At 47.4% G+C, this 24803-nt stretch overlaps 1 protein-coding gene across 1 annotated transcript in view; it reads right to left on the bottom strand.

Moving 5' to 3' along the window:
- Window positions 1–17509, bottom strand: part of BOLA3 (bolA family member 3) — a 40267-nt gene extending 22758 nt beyond the window's left edge. The window contains 4 exon segments of the mRNA XM_073569057.1: window positions 11378–11466; window positions 15898–16021; window positions 17356–17406; window positions 17408–17509. Of these exon segments, the coding sequence (XP_073425158.1) occupies window positions 11378–11466; window positions 15898–16021; window positions 17356–17406; window positions 17408–17494 (351 nt within the window). The 5' untranslated portion in view covers window positions 17495–17509.
- Window positions 17510–24803: the final 7294 nt, after the last annotated feature.

Genomic DNA, 24803 nt, shown 5'->3' with positions numbered 1-24803 from the left:
AGGATGGAGTCGATCTGGCGGGTGATTGCCTCTGTAGAGGATCAGGAATTCCTATGCTCCATAGATATTCGGGACGCCTACCTGCACGGCCCCATTTTTCAGGGACATCAAGTATTTTTGCGCTGCGCTGTCGAGCAGAAGCATTCCCAGTTGGTGGCCCTACCATTTGGGCTGGCAACAGTACCAGAATTTTTACGAAGATTATGGCAGCAATGGTAGCTAGCCATATTAAGGCAGATTGGTTAGGGATCTCTTTGGGGACAAATCAGCCTGCCAGGCCTTTAGCCAGACAGTTCACCGGATGGCTACCCTGTTGCTGGATGCTTGGCTGCGGCGTCCAAAGCTAGTTCTGCTGGCGGAGCCCCGGCCAATATGCCCTGTCTAAGCTGTTTGACCCAACTTGACACAGACTTAGCTACCCAAGCTGAGGCGAAGGCCGGACACAATATAGCGGCTGCTACCTTAAAAGGTGGATCTCGCCAGGGATTCTACCCTCCTATCATTGGTATCCTCCAGTGGTGCTCCACTGGTGAGTGGAGGGAATGTTTTGGTAGAGAAACTGGACACTGATGGATCCACCGAAGGGGAGGAGGTCCAGTTGGTAGTGAGATCTGGATATGAGATCCCAAAATGGCTTCCCCTCTGAAGCCGCCTGGTCGGGTTTTCCCTTTCCTTGGCCAACACCTCCTCAAAATCCCTGTGGGTGGCGAAGACCCTGGAGGGGGACCTATACCACTTAAATGAGAGAGCCTTATCCTCAGGCTTCGATGTGGCGTCCTTAATATTAAGGTCTCATTTACTGGAGCAAAGAGGTCCTGGACCATATCCTTGACGCCCTAGGCTGTTCTGGCCCGTATTCAGAACCCTCTTCCGAGCGTGTCTCTAAAAATACTTCACACGCCTCTGGGGAGGACCGGGAGGAGGCAGACAGCCAGAGAAACTCTGGCGGTGAGATGGAGTAAGAAGGGGACCTGGGCTGGTGGTCCTGTCTCAACATTTTACGGCCTCTAAAAGGTCCAGAAAAAGGACTCCTTTGATGCACCTGTGTCCACTGGAGTCTGAGGTGGCAATCTGTCAAGCACCGTTACCAGGTACTGTGATACCTTGTTAAGGTTAGCCACGGATTTAGATAAGGCAGAGGCCCATCCCGGACATTCCTGTCTCCCGCGGCAACGGCTGGCCCCTGGGCGGCAGGCAAGATGGCCTCATCCAGCTCCCTGGCTGGAAAGGTGGGGGGGTGGGCTGCACCTGCTCTTTAGCATAGGTAATACAGTGGGTCTGCTGCGTTCTGAGCATCGTAGGGAGGACTGACCCGAAGGAAGTTTGTTACTTCCTGAGGTACATAAAAAATATTTAACGATGGTTGCAACCGTCGGGGGTAAAGAGCGGGGTGAGGGAGCAACACTGTAGTGCAGTACTCACATCCCACGTCCTGTGTCCCCACGGCAGCTGCTGACCGAAAGTAGAGGGGAGGGAGGGAGAGGGAGAGAGAAAACCGCACCCTAGCCCCGCCCGGAACCGGTGGGCGGGGCCCAGCCCCGGACTTCCTGGAGCACCAGGATGGCGCCAGTACCGGAAGAGGACCCAGAGGGCTGGGCTTACCCCGGAAGCCTGGATTTGACATCGGACGCGCGCGTGCTGCATGACCGCTGGAGCCCAGGAGCATAATGCCGCCGCGGGAGGAAGGATTGGAGGCTGCGCCGCAATCTGCATTCCTGCAGTGCGTGGAAGCAGGTACTGGCTTTTAAGATAAGTTATAGCCATGGAGCACAGGGTAACAGTGATCCCTCCATAAATGCAAGTAAAAGAGCTTCTCTTTTTTTTTTTTTTCCCTTCTTTTTCTTTCCATGAAAAATGCTGCAGCCTCTTACCTTCAGCTCCTCCCATGACAGGGAGCAGTTACCTGATGAAAAGATTGCTGTCCCAAATCTTTTCTGCAGGGCGTCTCACTCGATCATCAGGCTCTGGAGGGCGAGTGATGAGAGACGAAGGTCAGGACCAGATACGATCACCTGAACATGAGTCCGTGTTAGGGGCTAGGGTCCTGCCAATGGGATTTATGAGGATACGGGGTGGCATTACACACCGTACTCATAATCCCAGTGTGGGAGTACAGATGTAGCAGATCTACTCTATATCCCTCCTTGGTTACCTGAAAAGGAACGACGCACATTGAGGTAGGCATGGGTCTGTAAGAGACCCCTGTCCACCTCCTATCTGACACTAAGCAAAACTGATTGTCCTATAGCCTGTCGGAGGGGTGTATACTGCGGAGGCGGAGTTAACATTTTTTTCATGGCATAGTGTCAACCTCCTAGAGGCAGCAGCACACACCCACGGTTTCTGTGTCCCCCAATGAGACGAAAGAGAAAATATGTTCCCTTTTGAGGGTTTTTTTTGCTTGATGATCTAGACCAGTGTTTCCCAAACTCCAGTCCTCATAGCCCCCTAACATGTCATGCTTTCAGAATTTCCTTAGTATTTCACAGATGATAGAAGTATCATCAAGGCATCAGGAATTCTCTCACATGTGTAACACTATGAAAATCCTGAAAACATGACCTGTTGGGGTCCGCGAGGACTGGAGTTTGGGAACCACTGATCTAGACATACACATATAATATGTTTTTTGTTAACCCCTTCATGACCCAGCCTATTTTGACCTTAATGACCTGGCCATTTTTTGCAATTCTGACCAGTGTCCCTTTATGAGGTAATAACTCAGGAACGCTTCAACGGATCCTAGCAATTCTGAGATTGTTTTTCGTGACATATTGGGATTCATGTTAGTGGTAAATTTAGGTCGATAATTTTTGCGTTTATTTGTGAAAAAAAATGGAAATTTAGTGAAAATCTTGAAAATTTCACAATTTTCAAAATTTGAATTTTTATTCTGTTAAACCAAAGAGTTATTTGACACAAAATAGTTAATAAATAACATTTCCCACATGTCTACTTTATATCAGCACAATTTTGGAATCAAAATTTTTTTTTTGTTAGGAAGTTATAAGGGTTAAAATTTTACCAGCGATTTCTCACTTTTACAACAAAATTTACAATACCATTTTTTTTTTTAGGGACCACCTCACATTTGAAGTCATTTTGAGGGGTCTATATGGCAGAAAATACCCAAAAGTGACACCATTCTAAAAACTGCACCCCTCAAGCTACTCAAAACCACATTCAAGAAGTTTATTAACCCTTCAGGTGCTTCACAGGAACTAAAGCAACATGGAAGAAAAAAATGGACATTTTAATTTTTCCAACAAAAATTTTGTTTTATCATCAATATTTTCATTTTCACATGGGTAACAGGATAAAATGGATTGTAAAATTTGTTGGGGAATTTCTCCTGAATACACAGATACCTCATATGTGGTCATAAACCACTGTTTGGGTGCACAGCAGGGCTCAGAAGGGAAGGAGCGCCATTTGACTTTTTGAATGGAAAATATGCTGGAATATTTAGCGGTTGACATGTTGCGTTTGGAGAGTCCCTGTGTGCCGAAACATTGGAGCACCCTCACAAGTGACCCCATTTTGGAAACCAGACCCCCCAAGGAACTTATCTAGATGCATAGTGAGCACTCCGAACCCCCAGGTGCTTCACAAATCGAGCCGTAAATATGAAAATGTACTTTTTTCACAAAAATTTCCTTTTAGCCTCAATTTTTTAATTTTACATGGGCAGCAGGATAAAATGGATCCTAAAATTTGTTGAGAAATTTCTCCTGAGTACACCGATACCTCATATGTGGTCATAAACCACTGTTTGGGCGCACAGCAGGGCTCAGAAGGGAAGGAGCGCCATTTGACTTTGACTGGAAAATTAGCGCCAATCCTCAGCGTACAGCATGTCGCGTTTGGAGAGCCCATGTGTGCCTAAACATTGGAGCACCCCCAGAAGTGACCCCATTTTGTAAACTAGACCCCCCCAAGGAACTTATCTAGATGCATAGTGAGCACTCCGAACCCCCAGGTGCTTCACAAATTGAGCCGTAAATATGAAAAAGTACTTTTTTCACAAAAATTTTCTTTTAGCCTCAATTTTTTCATTTTCACATGGGCAACAGGATTAAATGGATCCTAAAATTTGTTGGAAAATTTCTCCAGAGTACACCGATACCTCATATGTGGGGGGGAACCACTGCTTGGGCGCACGGCAGGGCTCAGAAGGGAAGGAGCGCCATTTGACTTTTTGAATGGAAAATTAGCTCCAATCGTTAGCGGACACCATGTCGCTTATGGAAAGTATGTAGTGTATGTCAGGTTGGTGTGTGGTGTAATATACACCACCCACACACACAACAACAACATGATGTACACTATATTACACCAACCTGACGTACACTACGCCACACACACCAACCTGACACTACGTCAGGTTGGTGTGTATGGTGTAGTGTACGTCAGGTTGGTGTGTGGTGTAGTGTACGTCAGGTTGGTGTGTGTGGTGTAGTGTACAGCACACATACCAACCTGACGTACACTAGGCCACACACAACAACCTGATGTACACTACACCACACACACCAACCTGACACACTACGTCAGGTTGGTGTGTGTGGTGTAGTGTACGTCAGGTTGGTGTGTGTGGTGTAGTGTACGTCAGGTTGGTGTGTGTGGTGTAGTGTACGTCAGGTTGGTGTGTGTGGTGTATGTCAGCCTAGTGTGGGTGAGTTTTGTCGTGGAATGTCTGGATGTGTTTAGTCCATGGACGTGTGATGAATTCTGAAGCATTCATTCAAACACAGTCCAGGTTTGTCAGGACACGTTTCACATTGGAAACGAGTCGTTCTTCTTGTCCCCCTTTTATAGCACACCCGACACCTTTTTCTTCTTATCCCCTCACTGGGAAAATGTTGCCCTGGTACCATATGGGAAGCTTGAGTTCCAGGGGTGCTGGGGCGCGCTCCGTCCTCCTCTCCAAAAATCATGGCCTTTATCACCGCCTCCTGGAACTGAAGGAAGGTGTGGGTCTGGCCTGCACATCGTGATAGCACGCATGCGTTATACAGTGCCATTTGTACGATGTGCACAGCCAGTTTTTTGTACCACACCTTCACCTTCCGCATGGCACTATAGGGCTGGAGGACTTGATCAGAAAGATCAACTCCCCTCATGTGATGGTCGTACGCCAGGACACAGTCCGGTTTGTGGACCGGTGCTTGGGTACCTCGAACGGTGGTGGCCGTGGTGCTGGGACCATGGATTGTGGTCAAGACAAAGACGTCTCTTTTGTCTTTGAACTTGACCACAAGCATGTTGCTGCTACATTGGGCTCGGCTATCACCCTTTCGGAGAGGCTGCTCAATTAGCGGAAAAAGGGAGACCCCTCTGGTTTCTGCGCACGGTACCGCAAGCGACGGTAGCTCTGGCAGAGAGGGATTGAAATAGTGTGATTCTTGTATAAAAGTTATCAACGTACAGATGGTAACCTTTATCAAGCATTGGGTGGACCAAATCCCACACTATTTTCCCTCTCTCCCCTAAAGCAAGTGGACATTCTGGGGGCTGGATCCTACTGTCCTTTCCTTGGTAAACTCTAAAGCCGAGAGTGTACCCTGAGGTACTCTCACACAGCTTGTAGAGTTTTATCCCGTACCTCGCCCTTTTGCTGGGCAGGTACTGACGGAACTGAAGCCTCCCTTTGTAGTGGACGAGGGATTCATCCACACAAATTTCCCTTTCGGGAATATACACTTCAGCAAACTTGTTGCTGAAGTGTTCGTTGAGCGGCCGAATTTTGAACAGTCTATCAAAATTCGGGTCATCGCGGGGAAGGCTTTCAGCGTTGTCCCTGAAATGGAGAAATTTATGAATCGCCTCAAAACGTTTGCGAAACATAACCATGCCAAATACTGGAGTTTGATATAAAATATCGGTACTCCAGTATTGGCGAATTTCTGCTTTCTTCACAATCCCCATGTGAAGGACCAGTCCCCAATATTTAATCATTTCTACAGAGTCCACGGGACTCCAAGTAGAGAATGAAGAAATTGGGTGTTCGGCCAAAAATTGCTGGGCATACAAGTTTGTTTGCTCCACCATGAGACTGACGATTGACTCAGAGAAAAAGACTTTGAAAAAGTCTATTTCATAGAGTCATAGAATCGTAGAGTTGGAAGGGACCTCCTGGGCCATCTGGTCCAACCCCCTGCTCAAAAAGTTTTTTCTAATATCTAATCTGTGTCTCCTCCCATTCAGTTTCATCCCATTGCTTCTAGTCTTTCCTTGTGCAAATGAGAATAAAGTTGATCCTTCTACAATGTGACAGCTCTTTAGATATTTGTAGACAGCTATTAAGTCTCCTCTCAGTCTTCTCTTTTGCAAACTAAAAAATCCCAAATCCTGCAACCTTTCCTCATAAGACAGGGTTTGCAGACCGGTCACCATTCTGGTTGCTCTTTTCTGAACTTGCTCCAGTTTGTTGATGTCTTTTTTAAAATGTGGTGCCCAAAACTGGACACAATATTCCAGATGAGGTCTGACCAAAGAGGAGTAGAGGGAAATAATGACTTCACGTGATCTAGACTGTATGCTTCTGTTAATACATCCTAGAATTGCATTTGCCTTTTTTGCTGCTGCATCACACTGTTGACTCATATTCAGTCTGTGATCTATTAGTATACCCAAGTCTTCTTCACATGTGCTGTTGCTTAGGCCTATTCCTCCCATTCTGTATATGCTTTTTTCATTTTTATTGCCTAGATGTAGTACTTTGCATTTTTCCCTGTTAAAAACCATTCTGTTAGTTGCTGCCCACTTCTCCAGTTTATTTATATCTTTTTGAATCCTCTCTCTCTCTTCTCTAGTATTAGCTATCCCTAATAGCTTTGTGTCATCAGCAAATTTAATCAGTTTACCCTCAATTCCTTCATCTAAATCGTTGATAAAGATGTTGAACAATACAGGGCCCAGGACAGAGCCCTGTGGTACCCCACTTGAGACATTTTTCCAACTGGACGTGCAGCCATTTACGACCACTCTCTGGGTCCGAACACTAAGCCAGTTATGAATCCACCTAACAGTTGCCTTGTCCATTCCATACTTAGTCATTTTTTCAATAAGGATTGTATGAGATACTTTGTCAAATGCTTTGCTGAAGTCAAGATATACTATATCTACAACATTTCCTTGATCCACCCAATCAGTGATTCCGTCATAGAAGGAAATTAAGTTAGTCTGACATGACTTATTAGTTACAAACCCATGCTGACTCTGTTTAATCACTTCATTCTTATCCAGGTACTGACATACATAATTTGTTCAAAGATCTTTCCTGGTATAGAAGTCAGACTCACCGGCCTATAGTTGCCTGGGTCCACCTTCTTCCCCTTTTTGAAGATAGGAACAACATTTGCTCTTCTCCAGTCTTCTGGGACTTCTCCTGTTCTCCAAGAATTTTCAAAGATTATGGAGAGGGGTTCATACATTTCTTCTGCTATCTCCTTCAGTACTCTGGGGTGTAATTCATCTGGACCTGGAGACTTGAATTCATTTAGGTTAGCTAAGTGTTTCCTCACTATCTTTCTGTTTATAGATATCCTGGATTCTTCTATTCCCTTAATAGGACAGTGAAGAACAGTTGATGTTACATTTCCTTTCTGAGAGAAAACAGATGCAAAATTGGAATTTAAAAGTTCGGCCTTCTCAACATCCTGTCTTACCATTTCATCATTTTCATCCTGTAAAAATCCTATAGCATCTTTGACTTTTCTTTTACTTTTGACATATCCCCAAAATCCTTTATTATTGCTTTTGACATCTCTTGCAAGCCTCAATTCATTTTCAGCTTTAGATAATCTGATTTGTGCCCTGCAGGCTCTGCAGACAGCATTATATTCTTCTTTAGATATGCCTCCCTCTTTCCATTTTATAAACATTTTTTTCTTCCTTTTTAGCATGTGCTTAAGTTCTGTGTTCATCAATCATGGTTTCCTTAAATGCTTCCTATTCTTCCCTCTTTTCGGTATTGTTAACAATTGTGCTTTGAGAATTTCATTTTTCAAGATTTCCCATACTTCCTGGACATTTTTGTCTTTAAGGATATCCAGCCATTGGATCCCTCCAATTCTCTTTCTGAATCCCTTAAAATCTGCCTTTCTGAAATCTAACCTTGACGCCTGAGTCTTCACAGGTCTTCCTCCTCTAGTTATCCAAAATTCTAAATTAGCATGGTCGCTACCTCCTAGGGTCCCAGCCACTTTTACCTCCTCAACCATTTCCTCCCTGTTTATAAGGATTAGATCCAAGGTAGCAGTTCCCCTTGTTTTCTCCCCTACCTTTTGGAAGATAAAGTTGTCAGTCTCAAACTGGATTCCTGATTGGGGAACGAAATCAGGAATCCGTGGAGCAAAATTTTCAGGGACGGGGGTCCAGGAGGGAGCACTAGTGCTAGGTTGGGCGTGACTAGCACTAGGTTGGGGGAAACTCACACTTGACTGTGGGACTTCCTCCACGGTACCAGACTCTTCCTCTAAGGCCTCCGACTCTTCCTCCCTGGGCTCCGGACGATTTCTTGTCCTGCGACATCTTGGTGGTGGCAAGTCTATGTCGCTGGAAGAGGAAGAGTGGGAGGAATAGAGAAAGGTGGGGTCCTCCTCACTATCAGTTTCGGAGGCAATAATTTTATATGCCTCCTCAACTGAGCAGACCCTTTGTGACTGGGATGAGCGGGACATTGTGTGTGTGGTGTGTAAAAAAGCTTTATTATATTGTGCGTGGGCGTGTGTATGTACGAGTGTTTGGTGAAAAACTTTCTACTGCAGGACGGGGCAGTCAGGCGCGGGCGAGGGCAGTCAGGCGCGGGCAGTCAGGCGCGGGCGAGGGCAGTCAGGCGCAGGCAGTCAGGCGCGGGCGAGGGCAGTCAGGCGCGGGGGCGAGGGCAGTCAGGCGTGGGCAGTCAGGCGCGGGCGGGGCAGGAAGGGGCTGAGGATATGCAGCAGCAGATGGAGCCGGCAGTAGCAGCAGGTGATCAGGGGGTGATCAGCGGGGCAGGGGGTGATTGGGGTGATCACTGGGGGGGGTGATCACCAGGAGAGGATGGGGCTATCAGTCGCGGGGGGGCAGAAGGGGAGTAGAGGACCAGCTACAGATGGAGCCGGCAGCAGCAGGTGATCAGGGGGTGATCAGGTGATCAGGGGGGCACGATCACCAGGGGAGGATGGGGCTATGAGTTGCGGGGGGGGGGGGGGCAGAAGGGGAGCCGAGGACCAGCTACAGATGGAGCCGGCAGCAGCAGGTGATCAGGGGGGGCCAGAAGGGGAGCCGAGGACCAGCTTCAGATGGAGCCAGCAGCAGCAGGTGATCAAGGGGGCGGTGATCAACAGGGGAGGATAGAGCTGTCAGGCGCTGGCGGGGGCAGGAGGGGAGCAAAAGGGGAGCAGAGGACGAGCTGTTTATGGTGTCGGCAGCAGCAGTAGGTGATCAGGGGGGCACGGAGTGATTGGGGTGATCACTGGGGGGGTGATCACCAGAGGAGGATGGGGCTGTCAGGTGAGGGGGGGGGCAGGAGGGTAGCAGAGGACCAGCTGTAGATGAAGCCGGCAGCAGGTGATCAGGGGGTGATTGGAGTGATCACCAGGGGAGGATGGGGCTGTCAGGTGCGATTGGGGGCAGGAGGGGAGCAGCAGAAAATGTAGATAGCAGCGGCAGGTGATTGGGGGGGTAGGGGGTGATCACAAGGGGAGGAGGACAGAAAATGGAGCTGTCAGGCGCAAGGAGGGGAGTAAATGGAGCCTGCAGGAGGAGGTGAGCAAATGTAGCAGGTGATTAGGGGGGGCAGGGGGTGATCACCCATTCAGGTGGTGATCGGGGGGCAGGGAGCGGAGGTCGGGGGAGTGGAGGACAAGGGGGGGGGGGGGGGGGGGGGGAGTACCTGTCCTCAGCACACAGCAGCGGTGGTGCTAGCGGCGGCAGTGGCAGCAGCAGCGATCGTGGGCTCTGTAGGGCAGGTCAGCGGTCAGGCACCTCGCTCCTCGACTTCCACAGATGGGTTGAAGCTGAGGAGCGAGGCAGACATTGTTTTTCTCCGCCCCTCCACATCTGATTGGAGGGCTAGCGTCACATGGACGCTAGCTCCAATCAGATCAGAGGGGGGTGACAAAAAGGTCACCAGGAGTGATCGTAGACCCGGGGGGGGAGGGCTAAGCCTCCCCCCCGGGGTCAAGTATAGGTCCGCCTGTACCTGCGTGCCGGGTAACCTTTCATTCACCCCGGTCACCCGGCCCGCAGGAGGGCGATCATTCTGTGGCACAGGGTATGCGTCACAGGTCGGATTGGCACCGACTTTCATGACACACACGCTGTGTCACAGGTCGGGAAGGGGTTAAAGGGAACCTGTCAGCAGTTTTGGCAGTGATAACATGCGACCACAGCCCTTCAGGCTGTCCGGTCCGATGAGTGTCGCAGGTCCGGGTCCAGCGCCTCCCATCTTCTTGTGATGCCACCCTCCTGCTTCTTCATCGCTCCCCGGCATCGCGCTCCTGCACAGGCGTACTTATCTACCCTGTTGAGGGCAGAGCAATGTACTGCAGTGCTCAGGCCCTGGGCCTCTCTGACCTTTCCCTGCGCCTGCGCACTGCAGTACTTTACTCTGCCCTCAACAGGGCACATAAGTATGCCTGCGCAGAAATGTGATGCCGGGAGCGATGAAGCAAGCAGGAGGGCGGCAGCTCAAGAAGATGGGAGGACCCGGACCCGACACCCATCGGACCGAACCGCCCCTCGGGTGAGTTTAATAAAACGTATTTTTCTTATCTTATAGGTCGGATCAGCAGCTTATCTACAGCATTATAGAATGCTGTGTATAAGCCCTGAAAGGCAGTGGCTGCATCTTATAGCGGCCAAAACTGCTGACAGGTTCCCTTTAAGTAATTTTTGAGGTAGGACTGTGTTTTACGATCATAAAAATTCAACGTTTGCAATTTTTTATTTTTTTTTTTTTTTACAAATTTTAGATATTGACATAAATAAATGCAAATCTTATAGACCTAAAATTACCACAAACAAAGTACAATGTGTCACGAAAAAACGAATCTCAGAATCACTGGGATATGTAGAAGAATGTCAGTGTTATTGCCACATAAGACAATGGTCAGAATTGAAAATTTTTGGCCTGGTCAGGAAGGTGAATTGGCTTTGCCAGGAATTGGTTAAAGCCACAATCACACAATCAGTATTTGGTGAATTTTTTTACCTCAGTATTTGTAAGACAAAACCAGGAGAGGAACAATCAGAGGAAAAGTATAATAGAAACACGTCACCACTTCTGGATTTATCACCCACTCCTGGTTTTGGCTTACAAATACTGAGGTAAAAAAACTGATCAAATACTGAACGTGGGCACGTGGCGCAAGAAAGGAAGAATACTCACTTCATTAACCATCTTATGCTGCTGCACTGTGCGCTTCTCTTTGAATTCTTCAGACTCCACATGGATTTCATACATCGCTCCACATCCTCCTGTGATAAAAGAGACCTGGATCAATTCATTAATATATACACCACATAACTATTAGGCCACGTTCACACGATTAGTATTTGGTCAGTATTTTACCTCAGTATTTGTTTTGTAAGCCAAAACCAGGAGTGGAACAATCACAGGAAAAGTATAATAGAAACACGTCGCCACTTACAAATACTGAGGTAAAATACTGACCAGATACTGAGCGTGTGAACGTGGCCTTGTATAGAAATTGTATCATCCTATTTTTTTTTTTTCATTCATTAGCAGCCAAATCCTGAAAATGATGAGGACCTGACACAGACTCCTTTTTATTGTTTTTTTTTTTAGGGTATGTTTCCAAGTTCCGTATGTGCTGCGTACAGCCACAGCGTCCAATCCGCAGCGTCCAGACGTTACAGCATAGTGGAGGGGTTCTCCACTATGCATGCAGGGACGCCTCCGGCATCCCTGTGTATACGCACATGCAGCACGTCTTTATAGAACGCACAGTCTCCACAAGATAAATAGTACCGTCCTATGTATAGAATGAGGTAATTCCGCATGTCTTCAATGAACACGTGCGGAATCACCGCATGTAAAAAAGCCAGCAGCGCTTTGGACGGAGCGGGGATCTTCTGCATTCAAAGTGCTGCCATAACGGACCGTGGAAACATACCCTTAGACTGAAGACCCACCCTGGCTGGTTGCTGTTTACAGCAGGAGGTTTGCTACAATGTATCCAGTCCTGATTTCAGCCAAAGATCAACTGTGAATAAGCCCTCATTCATTCGTAAGTTTTCCACTTGCACGTTCTGTGTTTTTCAAATACAGCTCGTACCCATCATAGTCTATGTGGCGGTTCACATGTCCGCGTCTATTTGCAGACCAAAACATGAAGAAATGTCCGAATTTGTGAATACAAATTTATAGGTCCGTGGGGAAAAAAAAAAAGAAAATGGACAGCACTCAGATGCCATCCGTGTGTCTGTGTGCTGTCCGATTGTCCTGCTTGTTTGATGGGAGAAGTTTGAGAAAACTAGTAGACAAAAAAAAAACCAAAACGATAAAACGTTAACGATAAAAAAATGACACCAACCAAGCACTGATGGAAATCTGTCTGTTATTTTAGGGTATGAAAATCATTAACATCTGAATGAGGCCTAAAAGGAAAAAGGGATCAGTCATACTGGATTTCACTGGAAAGAGTCTGCCGCGGGTTATACACTCCTCCCAGTGGAGTAAGCATATATATGTAGTCGGGCCGAGTGTGTAGTTTTTTGGGGTTGAGTCTACTGAAATTTTTTTTCACAATCAAGAAAATAACAGTATAACATATAAACATGTGGGGGCAGTAATGCACATTACAAGAACAGTGGCCGAATCCTCCGGACAAGTGTAATAACCCTCCGAATGTGGACTGGGGCCGGATAACTATAATAACCCTCCGAATGTGGACTGGGGCCGGACAAGTTTAATAACCCTCCCAATGTGGACTGGGGCCGGACAAGTTTAATAACCCTCCCAATGTGGACTGGGGCCGGACAAGTTTAATAACCCTCCCAATGTGGACTGGGGCCGGACAACTTTAATAACCCTCCCAATGTGAACTGGGGCCCGACAACTATAATAACCCTCCGAATGTGGACTGGGGCCGGACAACTGTAATAACCTTCCGAATGTGAACTGGGGCCGGACAACTATAATAACCCTCCCAATGTGGACTGGGGCCGGACAACTATAATAACCCTCCGAATGTGAACTGGGGCCGGACAACTATAATAACCCTCCGAATGTGAACTGGGGCCGGACAACTATAATAACCCTCCGAATGTGAACTGGGGCCGGACAACTATAATAACCCTCCGAATGTGAACTGGGGCCGGACAACTATAATAACCCTCCGAATGTGAACTGGGGCCGGACAACTATAATAACCCTCCGAATGTGAACTGGGGCCGGACAACTATAATAACCCTCCGAATGTGAACTGGGGCCGGACAACTATAATAACCCTCCGAATGTGAACTGGGGCCGGACAACTATAATAACCCTCCGAATGTGAACTGGGGCCGGACAACTATAATAACCCTCCGAATGTGGACTGGGGCTGGACAAGTATAATAACCCTCCCAATGTGGACTGGGGCAGGACAAGTATAATAACCCTCTGAATGTGGACTGGGGCTGGATAAGTATAATAACCCTCCCAATGTGGACTGGGGCTGGACAAGTATAATAACCCTCCCAATGTGGACTGGGGCTGGACAAGTATAATAACCCTCCGAATGTGGACTGGGGCTGGACAAGTATAATAACCCTCCCAATGTGGACTGGGGCTGGACAAGTATAATAACCCTCCCAATGTGGACTGGGGCTGGACAAGTATAATAACCCTCCGAATGTGGACTGGGGCTGGACAAGTATAATAACCCTCCCAATGTGGACTGGGGCTGGACAAGTATAATAACCTTCCGAAGGTGGACTGGGGCCGGACAAGTATAATAACCCTCCGAATGTGGACTGGGGCCGGACAAGTATAATAACCCTCCGAATGTGGACTGGGGCTGGACAAGTATAATAACCCTCCCAATGTGGACTGGGGCCGGACAACTATAATAACCCTCCGAATGTGAACTGGGGCCGGACAACTATAATAACCCTCCGAATGTGAACTGGGGCCGGACAACTATAATAACCCTCCGAATGTGAACTGGGGCCGGACAACTATAATAACCCTCCGAATGTGGACTGGGGCTGGACAAGTATAATAACCCTCCCAATGTGGACTGGGGCAGGACAAGTATAATAACCCTCTGAATGTGGACTGGGGCTGGATAAGTATAATAACCCTCCCAATGTGGACTGGGGCTGGACAAGTATAATAACCCTCCCAATGTGGACTGGGGCTGGACAAGTATAATAACCCTCCGAATGTGGACTGGGGCTGGACAAGTATAATAACCCTCCCAATGTGGACTGGGGCTGGACAAGTATAATAACCCTCCCAATGTGGACTGGGGCTGGACAAGTATAATAACCCTCCCAATGTGGACTGGGGCTGGACAAGTATAATAACCTTCCGAAGGTGGACTGGGGCCGGACAAGTATAATAACCCTCCGAATGTGGACTGGGGCTGGACAAGTATAATAACCCTCCCAATGTGGACTGGGGCCGGACAACTATAATAACCCTCCCAATGTGGACTGGGGCCGGACAACTATAATAACCCTCCCAATGTGAACTGGGGCCGGACAAGTATAATAACCCTCCGAATGTGAACTGGGGCCGGACAACTATAATAACCCTCCGAATGTGGACTGGGGCTGGACAAGTATAATAACCCTCCCAATGTGGACTGGGGCAGGACAAGTATAATAACCCTCCGAATGTGGACTGGGGCTGGACAAGTATAATAACCCTCCGAATGTGGACTGGGGCTGGACAAGTATAATAACCCTCCGAATGTGGACTGGGGCAGGACAAGTATAATAACCCTCCGAATGTGGACTGGGGCTGGACAAGTATAATAACCTTCCGAATGTGGACTGGGGCCGGACAAGTATAATAACCCTCCGAATGTGGACTGGGGCTGGACAAGTATAATAACCCTCCCAATGTGGACTGGGGCCGGACAAGTATAATAACCTTCCGAAGGTGGACTGGGGCCGGACAAGTATAATAACCCTCCGAATGTGGACTGGGGCTGGACAACTATAATAACCCTCCCAATGTGGACTGGGGCCGGACAACTATAATAACCCTCCGAATGTGGACTGGGGCTGGACAAATATAATAACCCTCCGAATGTGGACTGGGGCTGGACAACTATAATAACCCTCCGAATGTGGACTGGACAACTATTTTCTGTGTATTAGGACATCCCAGAGTTGTCTGTGAAAGCTTAGCCCTCCCATATATATTGGATCAAAATAGGGAGAACCACTTGGAGCAATCGGCCAACAATGTGTATGAAGGCCACCAGACTCTACCTCAACAGATGATGTGGGGTACAGAAGGATTTGGCTTGCTGAATTTCAGCGGATGATCCTTTTGTTCATCTTGGAAAAAAACTTTTGGCAGAGGAGTTCAGAGGCGAACACAGGAGCTGTAAGTCAACTTGCAAGAGACAGCAGTGGGCTGACGGCCATCTAATGTGTTTATTCCCAATGAAAACACACACACTGGAGCAGGGAGAAACAGCGGATTTAGGAGACCACCTTACTCCCTGGTAAGATATCTGTGGTAATAGTAATGCCTGCTTCTTGGCCAGCTTCATATTATAGTAGCAATCTCCCAACACAGTACAATGGCTAATATTACTCTATTGCAGTTTTCTACTCTTCTCTTGGTGTTTCCTTGAGTACAATATGTAGGACGGAATAATCAAGAGATCTACTGGATCCCAAGTCATTGTCCTCACTCATTCTCACTGTACATCACTCTATTACCGGAGATGTCAATCACGTTCACAAAGGAGGCGAGAGGAAACTTTGTCTTCAGCACGTGCGTGATCCTGTCTTCTGCTTCAGTCTTAGAGACAAATGATCTTCTGAGGTTACAGAGGACACAAGTCTATCGGAAGGAAAGTAAAATATATTCCTATAATTAACCATTTAAAACATGTACCAGACATAAATATCCTCTCAGGATCATGCACATGGCCGTACACATCATGCACAGAGATGTAATATGTAATTAGGAATTGCAATGGATGTTCATTTAAAGAATACATTGGTCCCAATGAGCTCAGGATCCATTTCTGTGAATTCATCAAGCATTGTGAACACGTTCCAATAGATTGGGCACGGTCACCGCTCAGTACGTAGTGAGCGGCAGCTGTAACTGTGCCCCCGGCACTGACTGACAGCCGGCTCTAATGCTGAATTGGCTGTCAATCAGTGCTGGGTGTGCAGGTACAGCTGCTGCTCACTGAGCGGTGACTGAAGCTGTGCCGGCCGCAGCCTTATGACTGAAAGCCTGAGGCTGTAGGTAAGAATAAAGTCCATTTACTCCCGGCAGCGGGGCTCTCAGTGCTGCCACCGGGTAGGTAGAGAACGCTAACCTGCGGATTAACCCCATATCTGCGGGTTAAAAGCATTTTTTTTTACATGACAGATTGCCTTTAAGATGCATTTACACTGAAAGATAGTTGTGGAAGAGAGCTTTCAGTGTAAACAGGCTGCCGATCAGCCGATGAACAAGGACATATCTTTTGTGCAGCTCAAAAGAATGTCGTTCTTGGCTGTGGCTTTTCATGTGTAAACGCACCGATGAGATCTATGGCCGCCTCCGTGCGCTGAGCGATCTAGTGTAGATTTGTTACAACGTGCATCGTTTGCTTTGGTCTGTCTGTGTAAACAGGCATTTCAATGACCGTTGTTTATAAAGGTTGCACAATCGGTGGTGGTCTCGTGCTGCCGGTCAGGCCATATGAACGGACCCTAAGATTGAGTTCCCACAATGAGCATTTGGTGCCGTTTTTCTCAGCTACACATAATTCGATACCCCGGGGTAAAAGGTGGGATTATTTAAAGGGGTCTGGGTACTGAAACTTGCACTACATCCGTTTGCGGGATTCTTCCCAGTGTAGTAATAGAACAGTGACTTTAATACACCATCGGTACAGCCAGCCATCAACACCAGCACTGTACGTCAGTTTACGAGGACTAGAATTATTATATGGGGTGGGAAGGGTTAATGGCTAAATAATAAGGAGGCCTGTAACTTTCCCATACACTCTGCACGCAGCTCCCTCTGCTTGCTGACAGTGGATGGAGCCCTGGGCTGAGCTCATGTTCCCATCCAGTCCATGCAATCCGTCAGCTGAAGGCTGCACAGATGCTGAGAGGACACAACTGTAACAGCCCCTCTGCTGTGAGCAGTGATGTATCCTCAGCGCTACTCACCCTCGCCCTGGAGAGCAGGGCCCCGGCCGCCCACATGATCCTAATGTGCAGCGGAATAGCCAATGTCACTACTGTACAGCCATAAGAGCTGGCGGAGTCGGCGCATAGCAATGACGTCATCAGACGCACCGGCCGCCATTATTGATACTGGAATTAGCAAGTTTTACCACAACCGATTCTTTTTTGTCAGTGTGCAAGGGAATAAACTACAGACTAAGGCTTCGGCTGCATTATTTTCTCACAAGTATTGCTCCTCTGGTCACTGTTACGGAGCTACCAGATATGAGAGGAGGCAAGGAAAAGTTACGTCATCAGCAGCGGCTGCGGCGACCTGATCTAGGCGCAGTGATTTATTGTGGCCGCCAGAGGGAGCAGTGCAAGGAAATCTGCGGAGTTTGTCGTTGTATAACCTGGGTGACTGGGTATAGTGAGGGTGACTGTATATAACCAGGGTGGGCGACTGGGTATAGTGAGGGTGACTGTATATAACCAGGGTGGGCGACTGGGTATAGTGAGGGTGACTGTATATAACCAGGGTGGGCGACTGGGTATAGTGAGGGTGACTGTATATAACCAGGGTGGGCGACTGGGTATAGTGAGGGTGACTGTATATAACCAAGGTGAGCGACTGGGTATAGTGAGGGTGACTGTATATAACCAAGGTGGGCGACTGGGTATAGTGAGGGTGACTGTATATAACCAAGGTGGGCGACTGGGTATAGTGAGGGTGACTGTATATAACCAAGGTGGGCGACTGGGTATAGTGAGGGTGACTGTATATAACCAAGGTGGGCGACTGGGTATAGTGAGGGTGACTGTATATAACCAAGGTGGGCGACTGGGTATAGTGAGGGTGACTGTATATAACCAGGGTGGGCGACTGGGTATAGTGAGGGTGACTGTATATAACCAGGGTGGGTGACTGGGTATAGTGAGGGTGACTGTATATAACCAGGGTGGGTGACTGTATATAACCAGGGTGGGTGACTGTATATAACCAGGGTGGGTGACTGGGTATAGTGAGGGTGACTGTATATAATCAGGGTGGGTGACTGTATATAACCAGGGTGGGTGACTGTATATAACCAGGGTGGGTGACTGGGTATAGTGAGGGTGACTGTATATAATCAGGGTGGGTGACTGTATATAACCAGGGTGGGTGACTGTATATAACCAGGGTGGGTGACTGGGTATAGTGAGGGTGACTGTATATAACCAGGGTGGGTGACTGGGTATAGTGAGGGTGACTGTATATAACCAGGGTGGGTGACTGGGTATAGTGAGGGTGACTGTATATAACCAGGGTGGGTGACTGGGTATAGTGAGGGTGACTGTATATAACCAGTGTGGGTGACTGGGTATAGTGAGGGTGACTGTATATAACCAGGGTGGGTGACTGGGTATTGTGAGGGTGACTGTATATAACCAGGGTGGGTGACTGGGTATAGTGAGGGTGACTGTATATAACCAGGGTGGGTGACTGGGTATAGTGAGGGTGACTGTATATAATCAGGGTGGGTGACTGGGTATAGTGAGGGTGACTGTATATAACCAAGGTGGGTGACTGGGTATAGTGAGGGTGACTGTATATAACCAGGGTGGGTGACTGGGTATAGTGAGGGTGACTGTATATAACCAGGGTGGGTGACTGGGTATAGTGAGGGTGACTGTATATAACCAGGGTGGGTGACTGGGTATAGTGAGGGTGACTGTATATAACCAAGGTGGGTGACTGGGTATAGTGGGGGTGATTGTATTACCAGAATGACAGTATATAACCAGGGTGGGTGACTGTGTAGTGAGGGCAACTGTATAACCAGTGTGACTGTGTGTAAGGCCGGCGTCGCACTAGAGAGAAGTAGGGATAGTAACATAGTTTTGAAGGCTGAATGAAGACCTTATGTCCATCTAGTTCAGCCTATTTTTAGTGCAGCTGTTCTGCATTGCTGATCCTGGGGAAGGCAAAAAACCTACAGAGTAGAAGCCAATTTTCTCCATAGGGAAAAAAATTCTTTCCCCTAAGCTGGGTCAACCATCTACCTACAGTTGTGGCCAAAAGTATTGACACCCCTGCAATTCTGTCAGATAATACTCAGTTTCTTCCTGAAAATTATTGCAAACACAAATTCTTTGTTATTATTATCTTCATTTAATTTGTCTTAAATGAAAAAACACAAAAAGAATTGTCCTAAAGCCAAATTGGATATAATTCCACACCAGATATAAAAAAAGAGGGTGGACAAAAGTATTGGCACTGTTCAAAAAATCATGTGATGCTTCTCTAATTTGTGTAATTAACAGCACCTGTAACTTACCTGTGGCACCTAACAGGTGTTGGCAATAACTAAATCACACTTGCAGCCAGTTGACATGGATTAAAGTTGACTCAACCTCTGTCCTGTGTCCTTGTGTGTACCACATTGAGCATGGAGAAAAGAAAGAAGACCAAAGAACTGTCTGAGGACTTGAGAAACCAAATTGTGAGGAAGCATGAGAAATCTCAAGGCTACAAGTCCATCTCCAAAGACCTGAATGTTCCTGTGTCTACCGTGTGCAGTGTCATCAAGAAGTTTAAAGCCCATGGCACTGTGGCTAACCTCCCTAGATGTGGACGGAAAAGAAAAATTGACAAGAGATTTCAACGCAAGATTGTGCGGATGTTGGATAAAGAACCTCAACTAACATCCAAACAAGTTCAAGCTGCCCTGCAGTCAGAGGGTACAACAGTGTCAACCCGTACTATCCGTCGGCGTCTGAATGAAAAGGGACTGTATGGTAGGAGACCCAGGAAGACTCCACTTCTTACCCCGAGACATAAAAAAGTCAGGCTGGAGTTTGCCAAAACTCACCTGAAAAAGCATAAAACGTTTTGGAAGAATGTTCTCTGGTCAGATGAGACAAAAGTAGAGCTTTTTGGGCAAAGGCATCAACATAGAGTTTACAGGAGAAAAAAAGGCATTCAAAGAAAAAAATACGGTCCCTACAGTCAAACATGGCGGAGGTTCCCTGATGTTTTCGGGTTGCTTTGCTGCCTCTGGCACTGGACTGCTTGACCGTGTGCATGGCATTATGAAGTCTGAAGACTACCAACAAATTTTGCAGCATAATGTAGGGCCCAGTGTGAGAAAGCTGGGTCTCCCTCAGAGGTCATGGGTCTTCCAGCAGTTCAATGACCCAAAACACACTTCAAAAAGCACTAGAAAATGGTTTGAGAGAAAGCACTGGAGACTTCTAAGGTGTCCAGCAATGAGTCCAGACCTGAATCCCATAGAACACCTGTGGAGATCTAAAAATGGCAGTTTGGAGAAGGCACCCTTGAAATATCAGCGACCTGGAGCAGTTTGCCAAAGAATAATGGTCTAAAATTCCAGCAGAGCATTGTAAGAAACTCATTGATGGTTACCGGAGGCGGTTGGTCGCAGTTATTTTGGCTAAAGGTTGTGCAACCAAGTATTAGGCTGAGGGTGCCAATACTTTTGTCTGGCCCATTTTTGGAGTTTTGTGTGAAATGATCAATTTTTTGCTTCATTCTCTTTTGTGTTTTTTCTTTTAAGACAAATTAAATGAAGATAATACCAAAGAATTTGTGATTGCAATAATTTTCAGGAAGAAACTGAGTATTATCTGACAGAATTGCAGGGGTGTCAACACTTTTGGCCACAACTGTATAATATTCTGTTATTCATAACCTTCTATACTGTTACTCACAAGAAAAGCATCCATTCCTTTCTTAAATTCATTCAGTGAGTTGGCCATCACCACTTCCTCAGGAAGAGAATTCCAGAGCCTCACTGCTCTTACCGTGAAGAACCCTCTTCTATGCTGGTGCAGAAATTGTCTTTCCTCCAAACGAAGAGAATGCCCCCTTGTTCGTGTCACAGTCCTTGGTACAAACAGTTCACTGGAGAGATCTCTGTATTGCCCTCTGATATACTTGTACATATATATTAGGTCTCCCCTAAGTCTTCTCTTTTCTAGAGTAAATAGACCTAATTTTGATAACCTTTCTGGGTATTGTAGTGAACCAACTCCATTTATCATTTTAGTAGCCCGCCTTTGAACCCTTTCAAGTTCAGTAATGTCTTTCTTGAGCACCGGCGTCCAAAATTGCACACAATACTCCAAGTGTGGTCTGATGAGTGATTTGTACAGAGGGAGAATTATGTTTTCATCTCGTGTCCCCTGACCTCTTCTAATGCATCCCATGACCCTATTTGCTTTGGTGGCAGCTGCCTGACACTGGGCACTCCAATTTAGCTTCTTATTGACTAAGATGCCTAAGTCTTTTTCCATGTCTGATTTCCCCAGCAGTTTCCCATTTAGTAAGTAATTGTAGCATCTTCTTCTCCTTCCCATGTGCATAACCTTACACTTATCTGTGATAAACCTCATTTGCCATTTTTCAGCCCAATTCTCCAATTTACTCAAATCTATCTGTAGTTGCAAACTGTCCTCCTTTGTGTTAACTACCTTACATAGTTTTGTATCATCTGCAAATACTTATATTTTACTGTGTAAGCCATCCACTAGATCATTAATAAATATATTAATTAGGGGGCCCAATACAGAACCCTGTGGTACCCCACTAGTAACCCTGGCCCAATCTGAGTATACACCATTAATAACCACTCTTTGTTTTCTCTCACTAAGCCAGCTACCTACCCATCTACACACATTTTCCCCTAGCCCAAGCTTTCTCATCTTACTTACCAATCTTGTATGTGGGACAGTGTCAAATGCTTTAGAGAAGTCGAGATAAATGACATGCAATGATTCTCCTTGGTCCATTTGAGAGCTTACATCCTCATAGAAGCTGATCAGGTTAGTTTGACAGGTGCGATCCTTCATAAATCCATGTTGATATGGAGTTAAACATTTATTAACATTGAGATATTCCATAATGGTATCCCTTAGAAAGCCTTCAAAAATTTTACCCACAACAGATGTTAAGCTTACCGGCCTATAGTTTTTAGGTTCCCTTTTACACCCGTTTTTGAATATTGGTGCCACATTTGCTTGCCGCCAATCAAAAGGAACAGACCCTGTTTCTATAGAGTCTTTAAATAAGGAATAGAGGCCTGTCTATCACATTACTTAACTCCCTTAATACCCGAGGGTGAATGACATCAGGGCCTGGTGATTTGTCAATTTTAATCTTACTAAGGCGGTTCTGCACTTCTTCCTGGGTTGGGCAGGTAAAACTTAATGGGGAGTTTACATTATCTCTCTGCATTTCCCCTGGCAAATCCTTTTCCTGTGTGGATGAGTGAGAGGCGCTAAAACGCACCATTGCATACGCACCAATGATTCTCTATGGGGCAGCTCCCATCAGCTGTATATTTCTCAGCCATATTTTATGGGCCGAGACAATCGCAGCATGCTGCGATTGTCAGCGTATTACGGGCAAAATACGCCAATGCAAGTCTATGGGTGTGCAAAAAATACGGATTACACACGGACCACACGTGTGACTTGCGAGAAATACGCACCGTGTCCTTTAACAAAAGCCGGCAATTCAGTGCGTGATACAGTAAAATCACACTGACATGTTTAATTAAGAAACAAAAGAATAGATATATACACATTATATCCCCATTGACACTTCCCTCTCAGCTTCCACTAAACCTCTATCTCTCACTTCCTCCATCGGCCTCACTCAATGGTCTTCTACAGCCACCCACAAAGATGGCCACACACTGGACCTCATCTTCACCCGCCTCTGCTCCCTATCTAACCTCTCTAACTCACCTCTTCCTCTCTCCGACCACAACCTTCTCACATTCTCTTCCCTCTCCACTTCATGTCTACAATCCCCACCCCACAAACTTTCACACCCTCGCAGAAATCTTAAGCACCTTGACCTACACTCATTCTCTGAATCCCCCCTCCCTCTCACAGCTTTGGAATCTGCTGCCCCACTTACACATACCAAAGCTCGCAAAATCAACAGACAGCCCTGGCACACCAGCCTGACCAAAGAACTGAGGCGAGCTTCCAGGGCTGCTGAGCGCAGATGGAAAAGATCCCACTCCAACGAGCACTTCATCGCATTCAAACAGTCCCTCACTACTTTCAAGACCACACTCGCCACAGCTAAACAAACCTACTTCTCATCTCTCATATCCTCCCTGTCTCACAACCCTAAACAGTTATTCTACACCTTCAATTCTCTCCTCCGTCCCCCAGCACCTCCTCCCTCCCCACTCATCTCAGCTGAAGACTTTGCCTCATTTTTCAAGCAGAAGATTGATAACATCAGAGACAGTTTTGGTCAGTGGCGGATTATAATGAGGTCAATTTGGGCAGTTGCCCCGGGCCCACAGCCCAGGCCAGTAAATTGCCCCATTATAATCCGCCACCGCGCAGGGCCGGATTACAGGCAGGGCAGGCGGGGCTTCAGCCCCTGGGCCCCCACCACAAGAGCTTCTAAGGGGGCCCCCACCACATTCCTGCTGGCTGCTGCAATGGCACTCCATCTTCTCCCCACCTAAAAGTGAGTGACCGTGGGGGCGGCATTATGTGCTGTGCTACCAGCAGCATCTACAAGTAGCCTGAACGCTGATGCTGCTGGTAGCGTGCAAAGGCTTGTGATGAGATCACAGGAGGTAAGGTGTCAGGGCCCCCGATCATGTGACCCCTGACTCCTCCCCTACTGTGACCTCATCACAGGTCCTGTGCGCACAGCACAGAGCACTGAGAGCAGCCATGTATGTGGAGTGCGGCTCTGCGGGTGGAGGTCGGTGCTGGAGGCTCCATTATTCTCTATGTGGAGTGTGGCTCTGCGGGTGGAGGTCGGTGCTGGAGGCTCCATTATTCTCTATGTGGAGTGTGGCTCTGCGGGTGGAGGTCAGTGCTGGAGGCTCCATTATTCTCTATGTGGAGTGAGGCTCTGCGGGTGGAGGTCGGTGCTGGAGGCTCCATTATTCTCTATGTGGAGTGTGGCTCTGCGGGTGGAGGTCGATGCTGGAGGCTCCATTATTCTCTATGTGGAGTGAGGCTCTGCGGGTGGAGGTCGGTGCTGGAGGCTCCATTATTCTCTATGTGGAGTGCGGCTCTGCGGGTGGAGGTCGGTGCTGGAGGCTCCATTATTCTCTATGTGGAGTGCGGCTCTGCGGGTGGAGGTCGGTGCTGGAGGCTCCATTATTCTCTATGTGGAGTGCGGCTCTGCGGGTGGAGGTCGGTGCTGGAGGCTCCATTATTCTCTATGTGGAGTGCGGCTCTGCGGGTGGAGGTCGGTGCTGGAGGCTCCATTATTCTCTATGTGGAGTGTGGCTCTGCGGGTGGAGGTCGGTGCTGGAGGCTCCATTATTCTCTATGTGGAGTGCGGCTCTGCGGGTGGAGGTCGGTGCTGGAGGCTCCATTATTCTCTATGTGGAGTGCGGCTCTGCGGGTGGAGGTCGGTGCTGGAGGCTCCATTATTCTCTATGTGGAGTGCGGCTCTGCGGGTG

This window comes from Dendrobates tinctorius, unplaced genomic scaffold (genome assembly GCF_039654945.1).
Source record: "Dendrobates tinctorius isolate UK_male_01 unplaced genomic scaffold, ASM3965494v1 ptg000022l, whole genome shotgun sequence".
Lineage (NCBI taxonomy): Eukaryota > Metazoa > Chordata > Amphibia > Anura > Dendrobatidae > Dendrobates > Dendrobates tinctorius.
This window is presented reverse-complemented; position numbering and strand designations above follow the sequence as displayed.